At 39.7% G+C, this 19,108-nt stretch overlaps 1 protein-coding gene across 2 annotated transcripts in view; it reads right to left on the minus strand.

The window, feature by feature from the left end:
* The window catches only part of fndc1 (fibronectin type III domain containing 1), a 33,034-nt gene extending 15,036 nt beyond the window's left edge, over nt 1-17,998 (minus strand). For both annotated transcript variants that reach the window (XM_079366214.1, XM_079366213.1), the window contains exons 1-11: nt 17,880-17,998; nt 10,992-11,186; nt 9,517-9,585; nt 5,719-5,967; nt 5,442-5,540; nt 5,008-5,125; nt 4,379-4,566; nt 3,690-3,797; nt 2,984-3,172; nt 428-2,893; nt 140-255 (exon numbers count right to left, since the gene is read on the minus strand). In XM_079366214.1, the coding sequence (XP_079222340.1) occupies nt 140-255; nt 428-2,893; nt 2,984-3,172; nt 3,690-3,797; nt 4,379-4,566; nt 5,008-5,125; nt 5,442-5,540; nt 5,719-5,967; nt 9,517-9,585; nt 10,992-11,186; nt 17,880-17,952 (3,870 nt within the window). In that variant the 5' untranslated portion in view covers nt 17,953-17,998. The remainder of the gene's footprint in view (nt 1-139; nt 256-427; nt 2,894-2,983; nt 3,173-3,689; nt 3,798-4,378; nt 4,567-5,007; nt 5,126-5,441; nt 5,541-5,718; nt 5,968-9,516; nt 9,586-10,991; nt 11,187-17,879) is intronic.
* Nucleotides 17,999-19,108: the final 1,110 nt, after the last annotated feature.

Consider the following 19,108-nt stretch of genomic DNA (forward strand, 5'->3'; position numbering starts at 1 on the left):
ATATATGTCAAGAACTGTCATGTATGTCAAGAACAAAAAAGATAACTTAAGACTATTTCTATCTGGGAAACATCAATATAGTATACTATTCCTCCAGAGATGGAGGAGTGGTTGCAATCAGTTCATTTATTGTAGTTACCCATTTGTTTCCATCAGGTCCGGTGATAAATCTTTGGCCAACAGCCTTGCTGGTTCCATGAGAAGGAGGAGCCTCTTTATCATTTGATGCTGTCAGGTTAGGTCGTCCATTTTTACCTATCAGTTACATAATTTAAACAAAATAATTCGTTAGAAGGTAATGAAGTTATTACAGTAGCATACAGACTTCTCCCCACATCCTAACTTTTATGTAATAGAAAATCTTTTCTTCCATTAAGTAGCTATGAGTGGCAGTTCAATTTTATTACAATTTACCAGTTTACCCTACCATTTCCAATGCCAGGCTTGAGCTGTCCACCAGTGGTTGGTTTTCCTCTGACAATGGGATAGCGAGACCTACCCCCTTGTCCCCTAATGCCATCTCTTGATGATGAAGATGTGGACTGGGAGTTGCTTCCAGTTAATCCCCCTGTTCTTGTCACAGTAGTGCCCGTGCCAATATCCCGATCTGAAGTCAAAACTGGCTGTGGCACGTTTGAGGACATGGAGGCGTCAGATGTTGATGATGATGTGGAAGCAGATGATGAAGAGCCCAGTCTTGTGGTCTGGGCTGGCTGTGGTCTGAAGGGAAGTCTTGACCCAACAAATTGCCTGTTGTTAAACAGAGGAGAGCGTACCCTCCCATTTATCCCTACACCAGGACGACGTTGCGTAGGAATTGAACCAGACGCTCTCGTCCTTGAAGAAGTTTCCCTTGTACCCACGCTGCCATTGTCCTCTTCGGTTCTACGAGGGTCTGCTGGAGTTACAGTGGGGCTCTTTTGAACTTCTGTGGAGTCTGCAGTTTGTTGATTTTTTACACTGATTCCTCTACTTCGGTCATTTAGAAAAACCTTATCATGATCATTATTATTGTTATCAGGTGTTCCTTGATGGATGGGCTCACTTGAGTCTTTGTGTCCATTCCAGGAACTATGGGAATCTAGGTTTGATGAAGTGGCAGTTGATAATGAAGATGATGAAGAGGAAAAAGATGATGAGGTAGTTGGGTTTCCATTGTCTTTAGATGCTGTATTTTCATTAGTCAAAGAAGGTTTTACAGGATCCACTACTTCCCCATTCTTTAAGGAGCCATGGGTGGAAGGAGTCCTCAGATCTTCCCTAGTCTCCTGTATGGTCGACACTCCTGCGGCACCTGTGGCCCCTGAAACCCTAGTGGGTCTACCAGCCCCAACGGAGGATGAAGTTCTGGTCAAGGGGGTTCTACCATCCTGCCTTGGAGATGACACTCTTGTCCCTGAACCAAACCTGCCTGGGTAACGTGTGGCTAGCCAAGGGAATCTTTCAGCAAATGATGGGTTAAGTCGAGTACGAGGAGCCCCAGGTTTTTCATTAGTGATCTCCATCCTTACCCCTGAATCCCTTCGCTCCTCTTCCGTTGGTTGTTTTTTAGAGCTTGGAGTCGGTTCTTCAACTTCAGTTTCTTCTGCATCTGTGTCTTTGTACTTACTGTCATCATTTCCTTCCCTGACACTTGTGTGTTGCTTAGGTAATGTGTGGGAACTCTGTGTATTGTGTGAGGTGGATTGAGAGGAGCCTTGCTTGTTATATGGATCTGATGTCACCTGGCTCTGGGTTCCACTTCCTGAAGGGGACATAGATGTTGCTGAATTGAAAGTATGTGATGTTTTGTTGTTTTGAGTCCTTTCTGGTGAGGTAGACTGTGATGTTCCTGAAGTAAGTGTGTTTGACGTTGCTTGGTTAGGAGTTCTGTTTGGTAAATTTGACTGTGATGTGAAGGCAGGTTTGTAACCGTTCAGCAGTCTGGTTGAATTTCCTCTTAACAAAATTCCCGGATGTCTTCTACTGTGACCATTTCTGGAGCCGAATCCAGACCCATTGGTGCGCCCTGCTGAGGCTGAACCTCTACCTGCCGATGCAGCCTCTGTTTGCTGTGAATGGGTCTCTTTTGCAACAGTAGTGGAGGGTTTTGTATGTGTTATGCTGGGTTTATCATGATTTGTTTTGCCTTCTGGGTATGTAGAAGCTACAAAGTCTTTTCTACTGGCTGCCGACTCTTGATTATGGAAGGAGGATAATGAGGTCAGAGAAGGTGAGGATGATGAGGAGGAAGAGGAAGTAGGAGGAAATGAAATAGAGGAATCAGCTGAAGATGAGGCAGATGACGAGGAGGAGGAAGATGAAGACGAAGAGGTGGATGAGGAGGACGAGGTAGTTTTAGATCCTGGTTTTTGATGGACCCTGATCTTAATGGGCCTTCTTGGTGGTGCTTTGGCATGAGCTTTGGCAGGTTTTGTTGGGGAGGGTGTCAAAAGTTTGAGGCTAGGGGTTTCATGGGTCTGGGGCTCTGTGTCATATCCAAATTCATCCTCAGATTGAGGAGAAACATCGTTGTCAGGCTCTTTTGTCTCAAGTGCAACCTCCATGGTTGTTGTCTCTTCTCTCGTTGACGGTGATGTTGTGGGTGATGTTTTCTCTTCTTCTTCTTGCTTTTCCTCATCTTCTCTATTTTGAGCTATACCTTTGGAAGACCCTCTGTTTCCCGGGTTTCTGACTGAGCCTCTTACAGAGGAGAAGATGCTGTGATAGGAGCGTGTCTGAGACAGTGGCCGGGTACGCCGGTTTACAGGTGCAGCAGGGCGGGGCGGGGAAGGTGTTGTTGCTTCCTCTGGCTGGAGGTCAGATTCTTCATGGTCAGTATCCTGTCTGGAAGGATTGTGACTTGTGTTGCTATTGTCCTTGGTTTTTGAGGGTGATGATGCAGCACTGCTGGCTGGACAAAAAAAATACCATGTATCAAAGATTAATCCATTTTTTTAGCACACTAGCAAAAAACATACTGGACTTGGTAATATGTTCTTACATCCTGGCATGACAACACTAAAGGCTTTGCTCTGTGGTCCTTGTCCCCTCCTGTTTGTGGCTCTAATTTTGAAGATGTACCGCTCCCCTGGTGTGAGGCCATCTATGGTGGCTGCAGTGGTGCTTCCACGGTAAGTCAAACTCTTCATTCCAAAAGGCTTCATAGCAGGAGCATAAGAAAGAATGTACTCTGTTTTGAAGTTGAGAAAAAAACTAAAGTCAATTGGCAAGAAAATAAAGCTGTAATCATTCAGTCGAACTAATGGCCTTTAAGAATCAGAGTTCCCAAGTACTTACAATAATTTTTCTGCCCTTTTTATCAAATACATTTAGAAATGGATATGTAACAATTTCAGACAGACACCCATTTATGAAATGATAAATGATGAACTTATGAACTAAATGATAGTTTTCAATGGCACATCTGGAAGTCGTGCTAGTTTTACTTACAAAGAGGCCAAATGGTTAGCAAGACTTGCTTAAAATAACACTGATTCCAATAAGACCTGTATTTTCACGAAGGGGTCCAGCTTGCCCATCGAACAAGCAAATCTCCCAGTTCAAAGTAGTAACTGAGAACTGTGAATTACCTGGACACGTGTGTCCATCCATACACTCATTTAAGATTACTGTTTTTGTATGTACCAAAAAATATAATAATATAAATTTATTCATTTTCCGTTCATCTTCAATGTTCATGACCTGACCTCGTATTCTCCCATTGGTTTCTTCAGGTGGATCCCATGTTGCTGTTACTGCAGTTCCTTTACCTCGTAGTGGCTTGACATCAAAACTTTCTGGTGGCCCAGATGGTGCTAGAAAGAAAGACAGCACACGTGAATGAAAAGAGAGTGAAAGAAGGAACAGCAGGACAGAACCCAGAAGCAGTGAAGAGTGAACAGGGTGAGGATATTTCTGCTTAAAGCTTGTAAAAACAACGATGACATTGGTGTCAGAACACTTCAGCTGAGGGAAGCAGAGCTGCCATTTATTGTTAAGAACCTGCCCTTAAGATCATGTATGGAATTGCAGATGTAGATTTTAGGTGTGAGCCAGGCAGTAAATGCTGACATTCCAATGAACCACAGCTCAGAAGCTGCTATGACATGGAATAAAAGCTGATATCATGACAGAGCTGCTGCCAAAGTCTGAATCAAATTTGAATTGGCAGGGCATATGATGAAGTGTGGTTTGTGGAACTATGTTGCAAATAGCTAACAGGCAGGTTATGCAAGACTGAATACATTTTTAAAATAATAAATTGTCTTTTCATATCTTTAGTTATCTTCAGGGATTGGCTTTCTAAAGCTAGTCTCATCACCGATCCTTAAACAATATTGCTACATACAAATAATTATTCTAGAAACAATACTCAGCAGGCCGAGGGTAGGCATACCTGACTCTGGGGTCCTCTGAAAAACTGAGACACTCCATTTCCCATGATTTTCTCCCTGGGATATTCTGACAGAGAACTCATACATGCCATCAGCAGACAGGGTGTCTATCATCATTCTTCTCTGGGTGCTGTCCTTGTACTCCCAGCGTGCTGACTCCCCCTTTTCTCTGTATCTAACTGTGTAGGACCTGGTTAAAGAGAAAATATGAATATTTTATATCAGTTGAGAGGATTTGTGATGGTTTTCTTACTCGGTCACACATAATTTTTGATACTATATTACTTTTTTTCATAATGTAAGTATCTTTCACACATGCTCTGCACTCCTGAAAATTTACAGAAATTGTCTCGGTGAGCTGCTTTTTCCTGTGGCCTCCTAGTTAAAAGCCTGAAAACATTGGAGTTGAACTGATGGGAGCAAATAGCAGGCAATAATTTTTTCATGTTTTCATTTATACATTTATTTATACTTATACTAAATACAATTCGATGTAGCACTTATATAAAGGCAACAATTTTATTGTAAAAAGGCAACTGAGGAAAAAGTCTGGGGTACGGCTCCTGAAATTTCTAGAAACTGTCAGGACTGCATGTGTGAAAGGGGCTAAATGCACACAAATAGATCTCACCTTAATGTCTCAGGTTCAACTTTTCCCATCTCAACAGCAGGATCAACCCAGGAGATAAGTACTGATTGAGCGGACATAACTCTGACACTGATGTCCTTGGCCTCATACTCTGGTGGCTCTGGACAAACACAAAAACATAGAGACAAAAATATCTTGCAATTGCCACATGGTTAAAGCTTTGGCTGTGTTTTTTCCTTTCTTATATTACAACCACAAAATAGCCCACATACCATAAAATCTGGTGTATAAGACTTTTAATAGTTATTTTGCCATCTTAAAAGTTAGCTGCTTGTTACAGTATATACTGGTTCGACTTATATTCCAGATTTTACTGTACATGGTGTTATTGGCTATTTTGAGAAATGCACAATACAAAGGGATAAAAAATAATGTGATAAAGGATTGCAGTGATTTTCTCTTTAACTTTCAGGTACCTGGTGTTGTTGTTTTGAATGTGACTGCTCTGTTGGAGGGTGCGCTCTGGCCCTGGGCTTTTTGTGCCTGCAGTGACACCACATGAACGGACTCAGATGCTATGAATAGAAAGGGATACCAGGAACGGCCAGGGTTTACACTTACATTTTAAAAAGAAAAGGAAGATGACAATATAGGAACTGCAACCTAAAGTTGTGTTTTCAGCATCACATTTTTAAGGACTTATCTTTGCACCATTATTTTGGTGGATTAGAGTGTAAAAATGTGTCCTCTTACTTAGTTTGGCCGCATTTCTGTTTCTCTGGTCAGACTGAGGCTTGGTGTGGTGTATGCGTCTTCTTTCCAATGGAGGAGCTCCCGCCAGTGCTCTCTCAGGTTGCCTGGGACCTGAGGAGGACTGAGGGGCCCTCCTGTGTGTCCTGGTATTTGACATTCCCAATGGGTGAGCTGTTCTGTCCACCCTGGTGGCCCTCTGTACAGGTGGCTGAATTCTGGACGCAGTTTGTGGAGACCTTGGTTGACCAACTGTTAATGGATTAAAATGCATAAGAACAGTCAGTGTGAGTGCTTGGCGTCTATGTATTTATGACCCCATATTTCATTCATAATCTGTGCTTGATTTCCCTTTTGGGCCTTGTTGAAACTGTCTACCATAGAGAATCATTGACTGTAATTGCTTCACTCAATACATCTGCTCAGTGATAAACACAATTACAGGTCACTTTCATCCAAGAATGAAAGTAAACATGCCCAGTTGTCACTAAATGCAGATGCTGTGGAACCACACCATGTCCTATGTCATCTGTTCCAGTGTCTTCTGTACTGCTTCCTGTTTTTCTTTCTATCCGAGTGGGGACTCGATCACTGTCTTTTTTTTTTAAACAGCCAGACAATCAACCTAATCTGGCTGCATTGCTGATCGGGAGAAAAAAAATACTCTTCCTACTCTTTTCTTTTTTCCTGTCCTTCCTGATCCCTCCTTTATTCGTTTTCTCATAATCACTGTCAGATGAAAAGAATCTGCCTGTTTCCCATCAGCAGAGCGACATGCACAGCTGTTTGAGTCCTGACCAGTCAGCTAATGTAATATAGTAGATCTGACAAAAATATGACACTTTTAAGACAAAAAATACTTGCAAGAATGGCTTCCTCTATAAACAACCAGGTAGGGTGTGACTTCTGAATACAGTCTTTCAAATGAAGACATCACAGCTAGGAGGTGGTGCAAAAGATAAGTAGAAGGAGATATGGAGAGTTTTAGAGCTCATAAGCCTTCAACATGACACTTAATGTGTGGCAAAGAGAAAATGAAGGATAGTTTAATCACACACACAAAAAAGGAAATGAGGGTTCACAGACTTGAATCACTTCATTCTTGTCTTCAAGTTTTGATCCCTGCCTCTTTCCTGCCAGCACAGCTGAGTAGATTTCTCAACTTTGGATTTTGAGTACTGGTTGTTTGGGAATGCAACAACTCTCTCTTTCTTAGATATTGACTTTTCTTTCAGCATTTCCTGTCCTCACATCCTTCCAAGTTTCTGCTGCAACTGTGCACATTTCTTGGACAATCCTTTTTTTGTTTGTCCTGCCAGTGTTACAGCAAACAATCTGATTGTGAGGTCAAAAGTGTAATCGGAAGAAATTACTTTTCATATTTATAAATACTAATTAAGCCCTTTTAACTGTGACAAGTTTTAAAAAAATAAATAGGCCAGAAGAATTGCACGTAACATTAACTCACCAGCATAGTTGCTTCTTTCATACACTTTAGAATATTAGCAATAAGAATGCCCTTTTTTTGGTGTCATATACAGTGTACCTGTTTGTTTCTCTGTCATTCTAGCTGAGTTAAAAAAATTAACATTTGGTTTTAATCAGCTCATTTCTCCTTTCTCTTGTTTTCTTCCATCTCATTTTCTCTCTCTTTCTGGAAAACCGTCACAGTGCATAGTTTGGCCCAGGTCACCACCATGCCGCGGACCACCATTGACTCCACAATGCTCTCACTGCCAGATCGTTTCAATTTTTTCCTGGAAGCATGATGGTCTGAGGTGCTATGAAGGCGACCTCTAGACAGGCAGACATACCAGTGCTACAGTAACCACCTCAATGTGCTCCGACTCATGCTGAAGAATGCGTTTACTGACTCCCTCCTCTAAAGCTACAGTAGGAGAAGAAAAAAAAAGCTTTATCTATTTTCATTGACATTTCATCACAAGAAAATCTAAACTTTCAAACATAAACTAGTCAGCCTAGATCTCCCAGTGGACTGCAAAGCTCTACTAAGCCACAATTTTGACAAACAGCTCTCAAAGGAAGTGCATTCCTTTTGGCAAAATAGTTCGTAAGCCTTAAAAGGCAGAGACAGAGTAAGCAAACTGTCACCAGCAAAATAAACAAAAACATAATGAATATTAACAAAACCAGTGTCTCTGCCTACATTCAAACTAAACTTTTGCTAACTTTATTAAAAACTTAGCTAAAGTGAAGTAAATTGCTACTTGAAGCAAGTTTATAAATGTGTTTTTCCATTCATCATTTATTAAATACATCTCTGTGGGGGAGAATTATTAGCATAGTAAGAGATAATGATTTACTGATTAATTAAAATATTGATTGTTTTTTTTCTTTTGTCATAACAGAATTTTTACATTTTTATTAGTTTTTTAGTAAGGCATAGCAGCATGCAACGTCTGTCGGCCCTTTTCTTTTTCACTGGGTTTAACAACAGCAATACTTTGCCAGTGCACAGTTGTTCTTTGGCTCGATTTACTGTGGTTAAACTCAACAAATAAGATTTAATAGTCTTTGAAACAGTCTTGCGTCAAACAAAGACAACTGAAACTCAAAAGCAGTGTGCTGGTTCTGTGGTCAGCATTGTCGCCTAAGAGCAAGAAAATCCTGAGTTCATTCGCTGGTCCTGATCCGTACAATTAAATTTGAAATTCCCCCCGTTTCCTGCCATGGGACAAAATCATGTCAAGGTAAGTGGTTAAGAGACTGAAGTGTCTCGTTATAGCAGAATGAACACGAGTATGTGAATGTCTGGTTTTCTGTTTTGTTTTGTTTTGTTCCAATAAAAAATAGCAACATATCCACATGTCCAATGCCTGTGACACTCAACACACAATGGAAATGTATTTTTTTAAGCTTACATTTGCATCATGAGAGTGCTTGACATCTTCAGTTCACAACACAACAATTCAATCTAATTACCCCCCCCCCCAAAAAAATAAATAAAAAAAATATTAATAATAAATAATTAAAATAAATAAATAAATAAAAAAGTTCCGCAGGCATTGTTGATTTAATTAAGGAGAATTTAGAGTCAAGTTGGTGTTTGCCCCACAAATAAATTTGGACAGAGAAGTGAGGCAATGCATAAAAAGGAAAAATGTTCCTTAAGAATATAACACTGAAACACTTATCTGTACAATTCTGGTGATAAATTGTACATCAATGCTGACAGTAATGTAGTAATGTTACAATTCAGAGAAGACCCACACATAGACTCAAAGAGCAGAGGCGGGAGTGGGGCAAACACTGAACATTTACTTAATCTTTCAGGCAGAGTACAGTTTAGTCCATTATAAAAGTGACAACCAAAAATCAGGACAACCAGGCTGAAGTACAGAGGCACCAAGCAAATTATCAAAAAGGTAAAGCATGGACAGGTCGAAAATCCAAAGGGCAATAATAATCAGGCTGGAGACGAAGCAGGCAGAAACACAAAACAACAGTCTGTCAAACAACAAAAGAAATTGACCAGTTTAAATACTGAGTGTTAATGAGCTGACAAGCAACAGGTGTGTGGCAGGATCTAGCAGGCTGGCAGCCGATTGGCTGAGATAGTACAGGAAATGGGTGGAGACTAGGAATTGGAGGGAAAAGCTGGCAGGAGCTGAATGGAAGATGAGCAGAGGAGTGTGTGCAGGAGGGCCAGGTTATTAGGAGCAGGAAGATCTAGCAGAGTCCAAGTAAGGCTTAAACCATATGGTATTACTAGTGTGTCTGTAAAGGAGACACTCCACCCCCATGTGTTGTTGGTAATGATGTTTTGATATCAGGTTTTACCTGCTGATGAGTTGTTGACAGGTCCACCACCCAACACAGCAAAGCCATCCAGGTTAATCCATTCAGGGTCTAAAAAAAGGACATCTGTATTTAATTATATTGATAATAGAATCTAGAATGAAAGCAGCTTTGATTCACAAACAAATCCACTTAATTGGGTCCAAGTTATATTTTCTCTTGATTGGGGAAAACATTTAAATGTATTTGATTTACTTCCTCCCTTATCTACAAGTATAGTCAACATATTTTTTTCCAATCTTTCTCTTTCCCTTTACTCTGCATAAAATTCTTTGTTACTTCTAACAAGTCACCCCTCCTTCGATGCTGTTTTTACACAGCAGGCTAGACATATAAATGTTGTGAGGCTAAACAGAGTAGCTTTAATTATGACAAGTCATTCTGCTCTCATGCTGCTGAGAGCTCAATGTAAGCCCTGTAAGGATTTTTTTTTTTTTTCAGACAGGGCAACTGTGGGATGAATCTTTTCTGCCAGAGAGTTATGGCAAACTGAACCAGAACCAGTAAGACCACAAGAACACCACTATGCATACTGGGCAGCCGACACACATGCTTGCATAAACACAAAGACATCAACAATAGAGGCATGGTTGAACACACTGACACACCATACAAACAATGTATGACCTCAACTCTTGGCACCGCCCTATCCTCCACCACAGTCACCACCAAACACACATGTGCCACGCAAGCACACACAACAAGTGACCACAACACAGGGGATTGGTTCATAGAAACTGTGCCTGGGTTTGTATGTGGAAAAGAAGGGCTTGGCTGCAGACTTTGAGCTGCAGATGAAGTATGGCATTAAGTAGCCAAGGACAGAGGAAAGTAGAATAATGACAAAAGCAGGCGAGACTGTCGACACTGCAAACTCTTATGTACAGTATATAGAAACATAAAGACTTGTCAAGTTTTACAAGGCAGGATTAAACATAACCAAAGAAGCTTTAAAAACATACATATAATGTACTCTTTTTAAGCTTTAAATAAGTCTGCTGGGGAAAAATTAACATTGGCGATTCCCTTAATGCTTTTTCTTTCTGGCACACTTTTACAAGAACTCTTCCAATGATGAACAAATCGACGACTGCAGAAAAACAATTATACACGCTCCTCACCTCTTGGCGTCTCTGCCTCATACACAGCTTTGCACATCCCCTCCTCATTTTTGGCACTTGCCTTGAGAAAGTGCAGAACTCCATGATGTGAAAGCTCATGCAATAGTTTAAGCCAAATCTCCTTTTTCTTGCTTTCCATTGGTCCATTTATCCTCCACTGACTTACTCAATTGTCTAGCGATGCTACTACCACTTCTCAGGCCCCTCATAAACACTTTGTAGCCCCCACTTGATTCATTCAAGTCACCGTCATCTCAAGCATCGTCACAGACTCACAATCATCTGATCGTAGTTTCTCACACCTTTGTCTCACGTTCTCTGTTCTTTCTGTCTTACCTACATCCTCCAAAAGATGAGAGCGACTGTCCTTTCCCACTTTAGTGAAGCGGTGAGACCTTGAGGGTTTGCTGGAGCTGATCACGAAGCGGTCCACAGGTCTTCCATCCAGATGGATTGAAGGCTCCCAGCTGTCCTTAAGGCCCCTGTCCACAGAAGACTGTTTCCCATTGTTTGGCCGCAGAGGCTTCTCAGCTGCAAAACAATCAAACAAAATCAGTATAAATCATGTCTGTATAAAGTATTTTCTTACAGGCTTATTTGTCTATTAGTTAATTTAAGGCCTGTTGCCCCTAAACATTGCTGCAGTATGTAAATTGTTTAAAACCTTTGAGCAAGTAATACAACTTTGCTTCAGTCCTATCAGAACACTTCCGTAAGTATTTATTATACTTGGCAATTTGAGATTTTTCTTTGGGTGAAGCATAAACGTAAGTAAAAGGCGGGCCTGAGAAACACAAACTAGTTTGATGGTTACGTAAATAAAGCAGAATTTGCTTGAATGGTAAAGGCACGGGACAATAAGCAAACTTGAGTCTCCCTCTTGGCTAGATTTACTCAAAACAAAACAAGAAAATAGTAACAACACTGTATTGGATAGCAACTGCCTTTTTGCTTTTCTCTCTATTTGCCAGAAATGTAGGTGTAAGAGCGCATTGATAAAACAGGCCAACATCATGCCCAGCTAATAAGGTGAAGCATAGAGTTTGACTTTAGGACAATATAAACTGTGAAATGATCTTGTATGAAGGAATGATAATCTGTGCAATGCTCCAGAGAGAACACATGGCGTATCGTAAACAACCAATTGAGATACTAAAAACTGCCCTCAGCTGATTCATCATAAGTAACGGCCAACATGAGATGCTGTTCTCCTTAAACTATAGCCAAGTTTCATTTATTATGAATACTGCAGGTTAGTATGAAGTCACCTAATAAAACATCTAGCACATAAAATGTAACATCAACATTCATGTGTTGTCCTGTTTCTTATGAATGTAAGGCCAATGTTCAGTCTCTTCAGGCTTTGTTTTTTCTCTCGTCCGACTCCTGAGAAAAACATCTGGAGCTTTAGCCAGTACAGATAACAAGGTCTAAGAGAGTTTTTGTTCAAACAACAAAGTTAGGTAGTTGGGAAAAGGTGATGAGATGTAAGAACATTCTAATTTATTGAAACTGAGATTACATGACAAAAACGTGACGTGACAGTTCAGGGACAAAGCACCTTATACACCTGCAGTATCAAATTTCAGATACACATTTTTAACAATATTTAACTATAAGATAAAGAATACATTATTAAGTAATGATGCATTGTTTTAATACAGAAGATACTCATTTTAAACAATGAGTAACACTATAAATATCATTCTTACTGTAACTTCTTAAATATTGGCAAAGATTTTCCTGCTAAAAGTGTATGGATGAGTTCATGTCGTCGGCCATTTTGAAAAGGTAAAAAAAAAAGCCCTTACACTGCCTGCAATATAATGATAATCCACTAGGGAGCAGAATACATGTATCAGATCATATACAATAGGTTTCTAAGGAAAGTTTGGAACATGTTGATAAGATAGAGGTCTCAGAAACTTGTGTATCAAATATGATTCAAATGGCTTTATAGGGTTAAGCACCTGTTTTTAGCTGGTTATGAAACAGACAGGAGTTAATACTAATGTTGCTCTAGGAGCAACAACAGTGGAAGAAACCATCAGCGGTGAGACTGATCATTTCCATGGAGTATTTTCTTTGCATGTTATTGCTGCTGCAACAACGGTGTCAGATGAAGGGATCAACAGCATGCTAGCAAAACAGCCTTTTGGTTTATTATTTTCCATGAAAAAAGATCCATAGCAAATATAATGCTGACTGTAAAACCAAGGGGAAAATACTTCATATGCACAGAGCAATGTAAGCAAAGAAATGAGGGAGTGTTTTGATAACAGGGGACATACAATTGACACAATCCAGAGGGTTCACACGGGAGCTTTAAATATTGATGACAAAAGACAAAAAATAGTAAAACAGATTTTAACACCCATGCTGTGCATTTTCAAGCTTTGGCTGGACGAAAACGATATGTGCTTGAACAAACATAGGTCAAGTTTTATTTGCATGCTGGACATTCAGTGCTGTCACAAATTGTTGTTAGTATTGCCTGTCCATCTCATAAACAGCTGGTCCTTATGACTTTATGTGCTCCCCAAAGGTTTAAAGCAGTACTTTCAGTTTAGAGTCGTCACAAAATCACTTCATTACTTTGATTTGTTGTCTGCAGGGCAGGTGTGAGACCAGCTGGATCTTTACTCTCACTTCTCACATTTAGAGCTAACTGCATCTCAGGCCTTGCATGCTGCCGTTTACAGATGGTTATGTTTTGTGGAAGGCCTGCAATGTCCTCTCTGCTTAACTCTGCTTTTAAGTATGTGCTAAAAGATCATCCCATTGATGTTACTGCAGACTCTTTATAACATTTAGGACCACATTATACCTCACTGTAAAGAGTGTGAGTGTTTCCCCCCAAAATAACAAAACCCAATCTCTCCTCATTATTTCCTCATTAATAAAGAGTTGCAGTGGAGTCAGTTTTATCAGCTACTTAAGGCAGACACCACTGACACAAGTCTGGACGTACTTCAATCACTTCCATGCTGTTTCCAATGAGTCCATGTATTACGTAGGAAGGGATTCAGACATCATACTGGGATTTGGCCCCCTCTGGAAATTTATGATCCAAGGGCAAACCAGATATTTCTGATTAAATCCAGACTCCCTCAAGAGCACAGCAGGTTGCATGATTACAATCCAACAAAGAAACAGTTTGGAACACAACTAAGCGATTGTAACATCTTAATTTTAAGAAATGTGTAGTTACGAAGAAGGGTTCGTTTAGTAGATGCAAATAAACAAAGACGTGTTTGTGCATGTGTAGTTTGGTACAAAAATCAAATGCATGCAAGATCATTGAGGTCAAAGGACTTTCAGAAAATACTTGGATTTATGCACCTGTAATGTGCTCCATTTTACAAGAGTTACCTTCTCACCTGGCCACAAATACCACAGGCACTGACCTGACACTCACCCCTATGAGCTCCCTTATAATGGTCCTCTCCCACAAACGACGTGATTTACTCAGACTGAATATGTGCATTTGTGGAAGAAGGTATGTGAGGAAGAGTAAAAAGAGGAGAGAAAGCTTGTCATGAGACCAGGTGATGCTAAAGTTCTTCATTTCTTCAAAACAAGATTGAAGTCACATACATCTGTATGCGTTTATTGAAGTAAATAATTTGTTGTCTTGGAAACAACATCCCTTATATTCATTAACTTTATCTGCTGGGGGCAAGTGACTAAGAAGTTTTCACATATTTAATATGTCTTTTAATCAATGCAGCACAGCAAACTATCAGTAGACACGAAAGGGACTTCAAGAAGTCAGTGCAGTGTTTGTTATCTTGTCTTTTCTATTTTTTAATGATAGTTTTGGGATTATGCATGTTAAATGGAAGTTTTCCTCAAAGATTTATCAGTTGACTAATGACCTAGAACGGTGGGTCAGACATTGCCTGTGAGGTACCCCAGGGCTCAATTCTTGGCCACATCATCTTCTCTGCTTCCATTTGGTCATCTACACCATAAGCATGATGGCTGCTTACAACACCCAGACTATTTACTTAAAACATAAACATTCAAGGGGAATCAGTGGAATAATATAATACATGATCTAGATTGCCTGACTTTGTATTTATTTTAGTACTAGGAGCCAGAAATGTGTTATTTTCATCTCTCCTTATCCCATTTTTTTTGGAACATAACAATGATTACAGTCTTTAACCAGCGCTTTTGTAAAGTGTGTCAAGATAACATTTTTTAAGAATTGATGCTGTACAAATGATGATTGATTGATTAATTTTGGAAACAAACTTCACTTTCAAATGTCAGATTAAGATGCATTTTAGAATTTCCAGTTTGAGTCAAATTCACACACACATCAAACTGATTCTAAAGGCTTTTTCTACCCAATTTACTGAATAATAAATGAATATTTTCAATGACATGCAGATATTTATTTTTTTTGCTCAAATTTCTCTATGAGATTTCGAATGATGTACAAACAAATAGACTGAAATGAGTTCAATGAGTTATCCACACAGAAACACATGAAAATATCCAAACAGCAGTCTATTCATCAAAGAATCTGTCAGATAAAATGTCTTAACATCATGTTCGGTGGATAATCATTCTGCAAAGTGCTGTCTTTTGTTTTAAATCCCTCTAATCCAAATCCTCCAACTGACATTGTATTAAGGTAGGGGTAAAAGAGGATTTTTAATATCACTGATTTGGCCTTTCACGGTTTTTTAGCCTCAGATTACTTGGTCTGTATTTCCCATTCAGAATTTAAAATATGCAACAAAAATTAAATAACAAATTTAAGTTGCCTCTAAAAACAGATTTTCTAGGTGGGGTGTTGCAGTAAAATCTTGCCCAGGAGCTACAAAATTCTTGGCATCGCCTCTGTTAGCCTCTGACCTTCAGTAAACTCTCTGCAGTCATGAATATTGTCATAAAACTGACAATCCAGACTATGACCAAGACCATAGAGAGAAGTTGCCCTCTGACTTGAGCTTGTCACTCTAGCACATTAATCTTCAGACAGTTGTACAAGTTCTCGAAGTTGGATGGAGGATGGAGGTTCCGCCTTGTTTATCCTAGCAAGTTGTCTACGATTTTTTTAAAATTTAAAACAACTACCAAGGTTGAGTAATTGTTTAGTTTGGGACAGCTACGTGCTTCATGACATTTATGTCATATGGCATTTGCAACCAGAAGCTTGCTGGTACAATTATTATCTGACAACAAATTTTGTATTTCACTGTTGGTGGGGAAAAAGCTCACTTCTTGAAATAATTCAAATACTCCCTGGCTGATGACGACTGACATCGTAAACTGCTTATTCTATATCCTCCTGTTACCTTCTTAGTATGCCGACAACTACTATGCTGTGACAGGTGTTCTTGTTTAAACAACTGGAACGACGCCTAGATATGACATCATGACATGAGACATGCCATCGCTGTTAAGTTTGACAGGCAGCCAAGTTGCAGGTGTGAAGTGTGCTGGATCAAGCTGTGGCTGCTCATGAAACATTTTGGATATGTTGGAATTTTCTTCTTTCTGGTACTTTAGTTTCTCTGCGACTGCCATTTCCCCCCAATGCAAGGTATGAGGTTTCTGATTGTTTTGTTGGAGATTGGTTATGGGAATTACAGCTTGTAAAGCAGAAACATTAAATTCCACTGGCCTTTTATGACATGATTTCCTCTTTACCTTCACTCTCAGTCACAATTAATCACTTCATTTGATACTTTCCAGGAGGCGATGGACTCAGGCTTCAAGAAAGAGGCTGACATTTTTTATTATCCAAATATGTTTGGGTACTCTCGATTTGCACTGCTCCCACCTACGCATCCAGCTCTTCCTCCAGGCCCAATTTCATACACTGTTATGACACCTAAGACTGACAAGCTGATGACATGTGAGTGGAGAAAGTTAAATGAGTACCACTCTCCTTTCTCTTAACAACTTCTGTCAGGATGCCCGAGAGGAAAGCCTTTAACCCAAACTGCTCAGTGGAGCGAAAGCATTGACCTGTGGCTGTATTAAGTATCTCCCAGGTGTGGATGTACAGTATGTAGGTGAGAGAATTTGACGCACAGTATTAGAGAAAAAGTGACAAGACTGCTCTAAAAATACTTCCTAAAAGATGGAAAAGGAAACAACCCTGAGATGGGAAAAAAACCACAACAAAAAGCAGCTGCTAGATCCAGAGAAAGCAATGACCTCATGCACTAAGTGCTAACAGTTGAGAAGGAGGCAGAGAGACTTTCAGATCGAGTGACAATATAAGTGCGCTGAGTAATCTGAAGAAAGGCTATACTGCTCTCCATAGAGCCTAAGGCTTTGGTTCTTTAAATGTTCAGATATATATACTACCCTGATATGATCTGCTTTCTACGAAAACAAAATGTAATTTTTTTTGGTGGCGGTTGGACAGTCCAATTGATTTAGTAAATTATTGTGAGTAAAACACATTTAGATCTACTTGTAATAGTTGTACTTTAAGTATTTCATCCATCCTTGTCTCATAGCTTACTTTCAAGTCTGTCTCAAGTCTGCTTAGAAAATTAACAACACTTCTATTCTCCCATGAATTTATTCTTAAGAGGCAAGCCATTTATCACCACCATCAATAGATTAGACCCAAATATGGAATAATACAGCTCCAGAAGAAAACGCAACACTGCTGTCTTTATATCTCCTGAAATATGTCATCATCCTCTAATAGCTGATCACAGATCGTGCAGGTTGCGCCTGCTCCATGATGTAATGACTTGTTCCATGTCTGCGACTCAGAAGCCATGGCTTCAGATTTTCCCCCAATAAATTATCAAACACTGAAAAAACTGTGAAAGTCTGTATATTCCGTATTGCTCACTTAAACTCCTCCACAGCTGCAAATGATAAATCAAATGAGACGTTCATAATTGAGTAGTACAATGCATGATAAATAGATACAATTGATCTATTTTGTTTACGTGAAAAACATAAACTTGAGCGACTGGGGGTTTGGAAACGTTGCGCCTCGCGCGCACAAGCATGATATGCACGCGTATACACATTGTCACGTGTTTATTCATTACAATCACCGGCAGGTTCTAACACCACATCTAGCACTTCAATACGCACACATTCTCAAAGAAACTGATTAGACTGCAACAACTTGCCCATCAATTCGACTGAATCCATTAAACTGCAAAAAGAGAAAGTAAAAGTTACCCAGCAAAGCGAACACCTGCTGAGGACAAAGTCAAGAAAATCTTTTACCTGTCCATCCGCATCCTGGTGCGCAAAACGTGACGAATAGCGCCAAGAGCGTCCTGCTTGCGGCTAAAGCCATAGTGAGTTTGGTGGGCTCACTGCAGCGGAGCGACGCAGCAGCTGGATGCAGACAGAGGGCAGGGACGCACCAATCCTCCCAGCCCCCCCCCCCTTTCCCTTCCCACAGACACTGCTGTTGACAACAGTGAACTCGTGACTTCTCTGTGTCAGCAAAAACGTTCAACGACGTCACATTTTACATATAATTAGGCCTATTTGTAATTTATAAAATTGTCAAATTGACGTAAAACATCTACAGTAGTAAACCATGTGCGAGAGAGACAATACACGTCAATTCTTCTTACCCATCATGCTTTGTGTTTAACTTTCCTTTAACTGTCGTCCAAATTTGCAAATATTTCTTCTTGTTCCACGTTTAAGGGTTTTAAAGTTATTTGTTATGCGTGTTAGTCTAAGATAATTGTGATGTATTTCTTTGTGTTCATACGCATGGGTGATCAAACTGACTGCAACAAAGAACTTAATATGCAGATGAATGAAACGTGGAGGGTTCTATGGACTGTTTGTTATCCTCGATATGTTTATATGTCAAACTGCAAAAAGAAAACTCTTTTTCCATAAAAGTCATTTAACCACTAGATGGAGCAATAACCCAACCTTTCATAAGAAGTTTAGCCCTCAGGTGGGCAAGTGAAGTCAGATTGTATAAAGGCATCATTGTCTTTTGGCAGCAGTAGATGTGTTTGAGCTTCAACTTTTGTCACTTTAAAATGTAGTTAAGTCTACGTCATCAAATAACTTTATAGTCCATTGTCCATTACAGGATTGTTTTGTGTGAGTTTTTGCTTTAGATGCCCTCCCCGTTTGTATTAATGACCTAATTATTGTCAGAATGTAAATATAAAATCTTGGGAACATTGTTACTTTCTCTGCATTACTTTGGTTATTATCACAATGTAGTGTTTTCTGCCTTACTGGACACATTTGCAGAACTTCATGCACAATAGATTTCTTTAGTTCTCTTCTAGGATTTACAATAAAACTTCTCGACCTCTTCTCTATCAAATCTAACATCTCCCATGACCAGCTGAAGCATTTTAACAGATATCCAATAACTCAATCCATCATCCTTTCACAGAGTCTCTTTTCCTCAGAGGTTAATACTCTCATAAATAATGTATAACGTGAACTCTTCATGAAGATTTGGATGAAGG

Source organism: Symphodus melops (assembly GCF_947650265.1).
Source record: "Symphodus melops genome assembly, chromosome: 1".
In the NCBI taxonomy this organism is placed as follows: domain Eukaryota; kingdom Metazoa; phylum Chordata; class Actinopteri; order Labriformes; family Labridae; genus Symphodus; species Symphodus melops.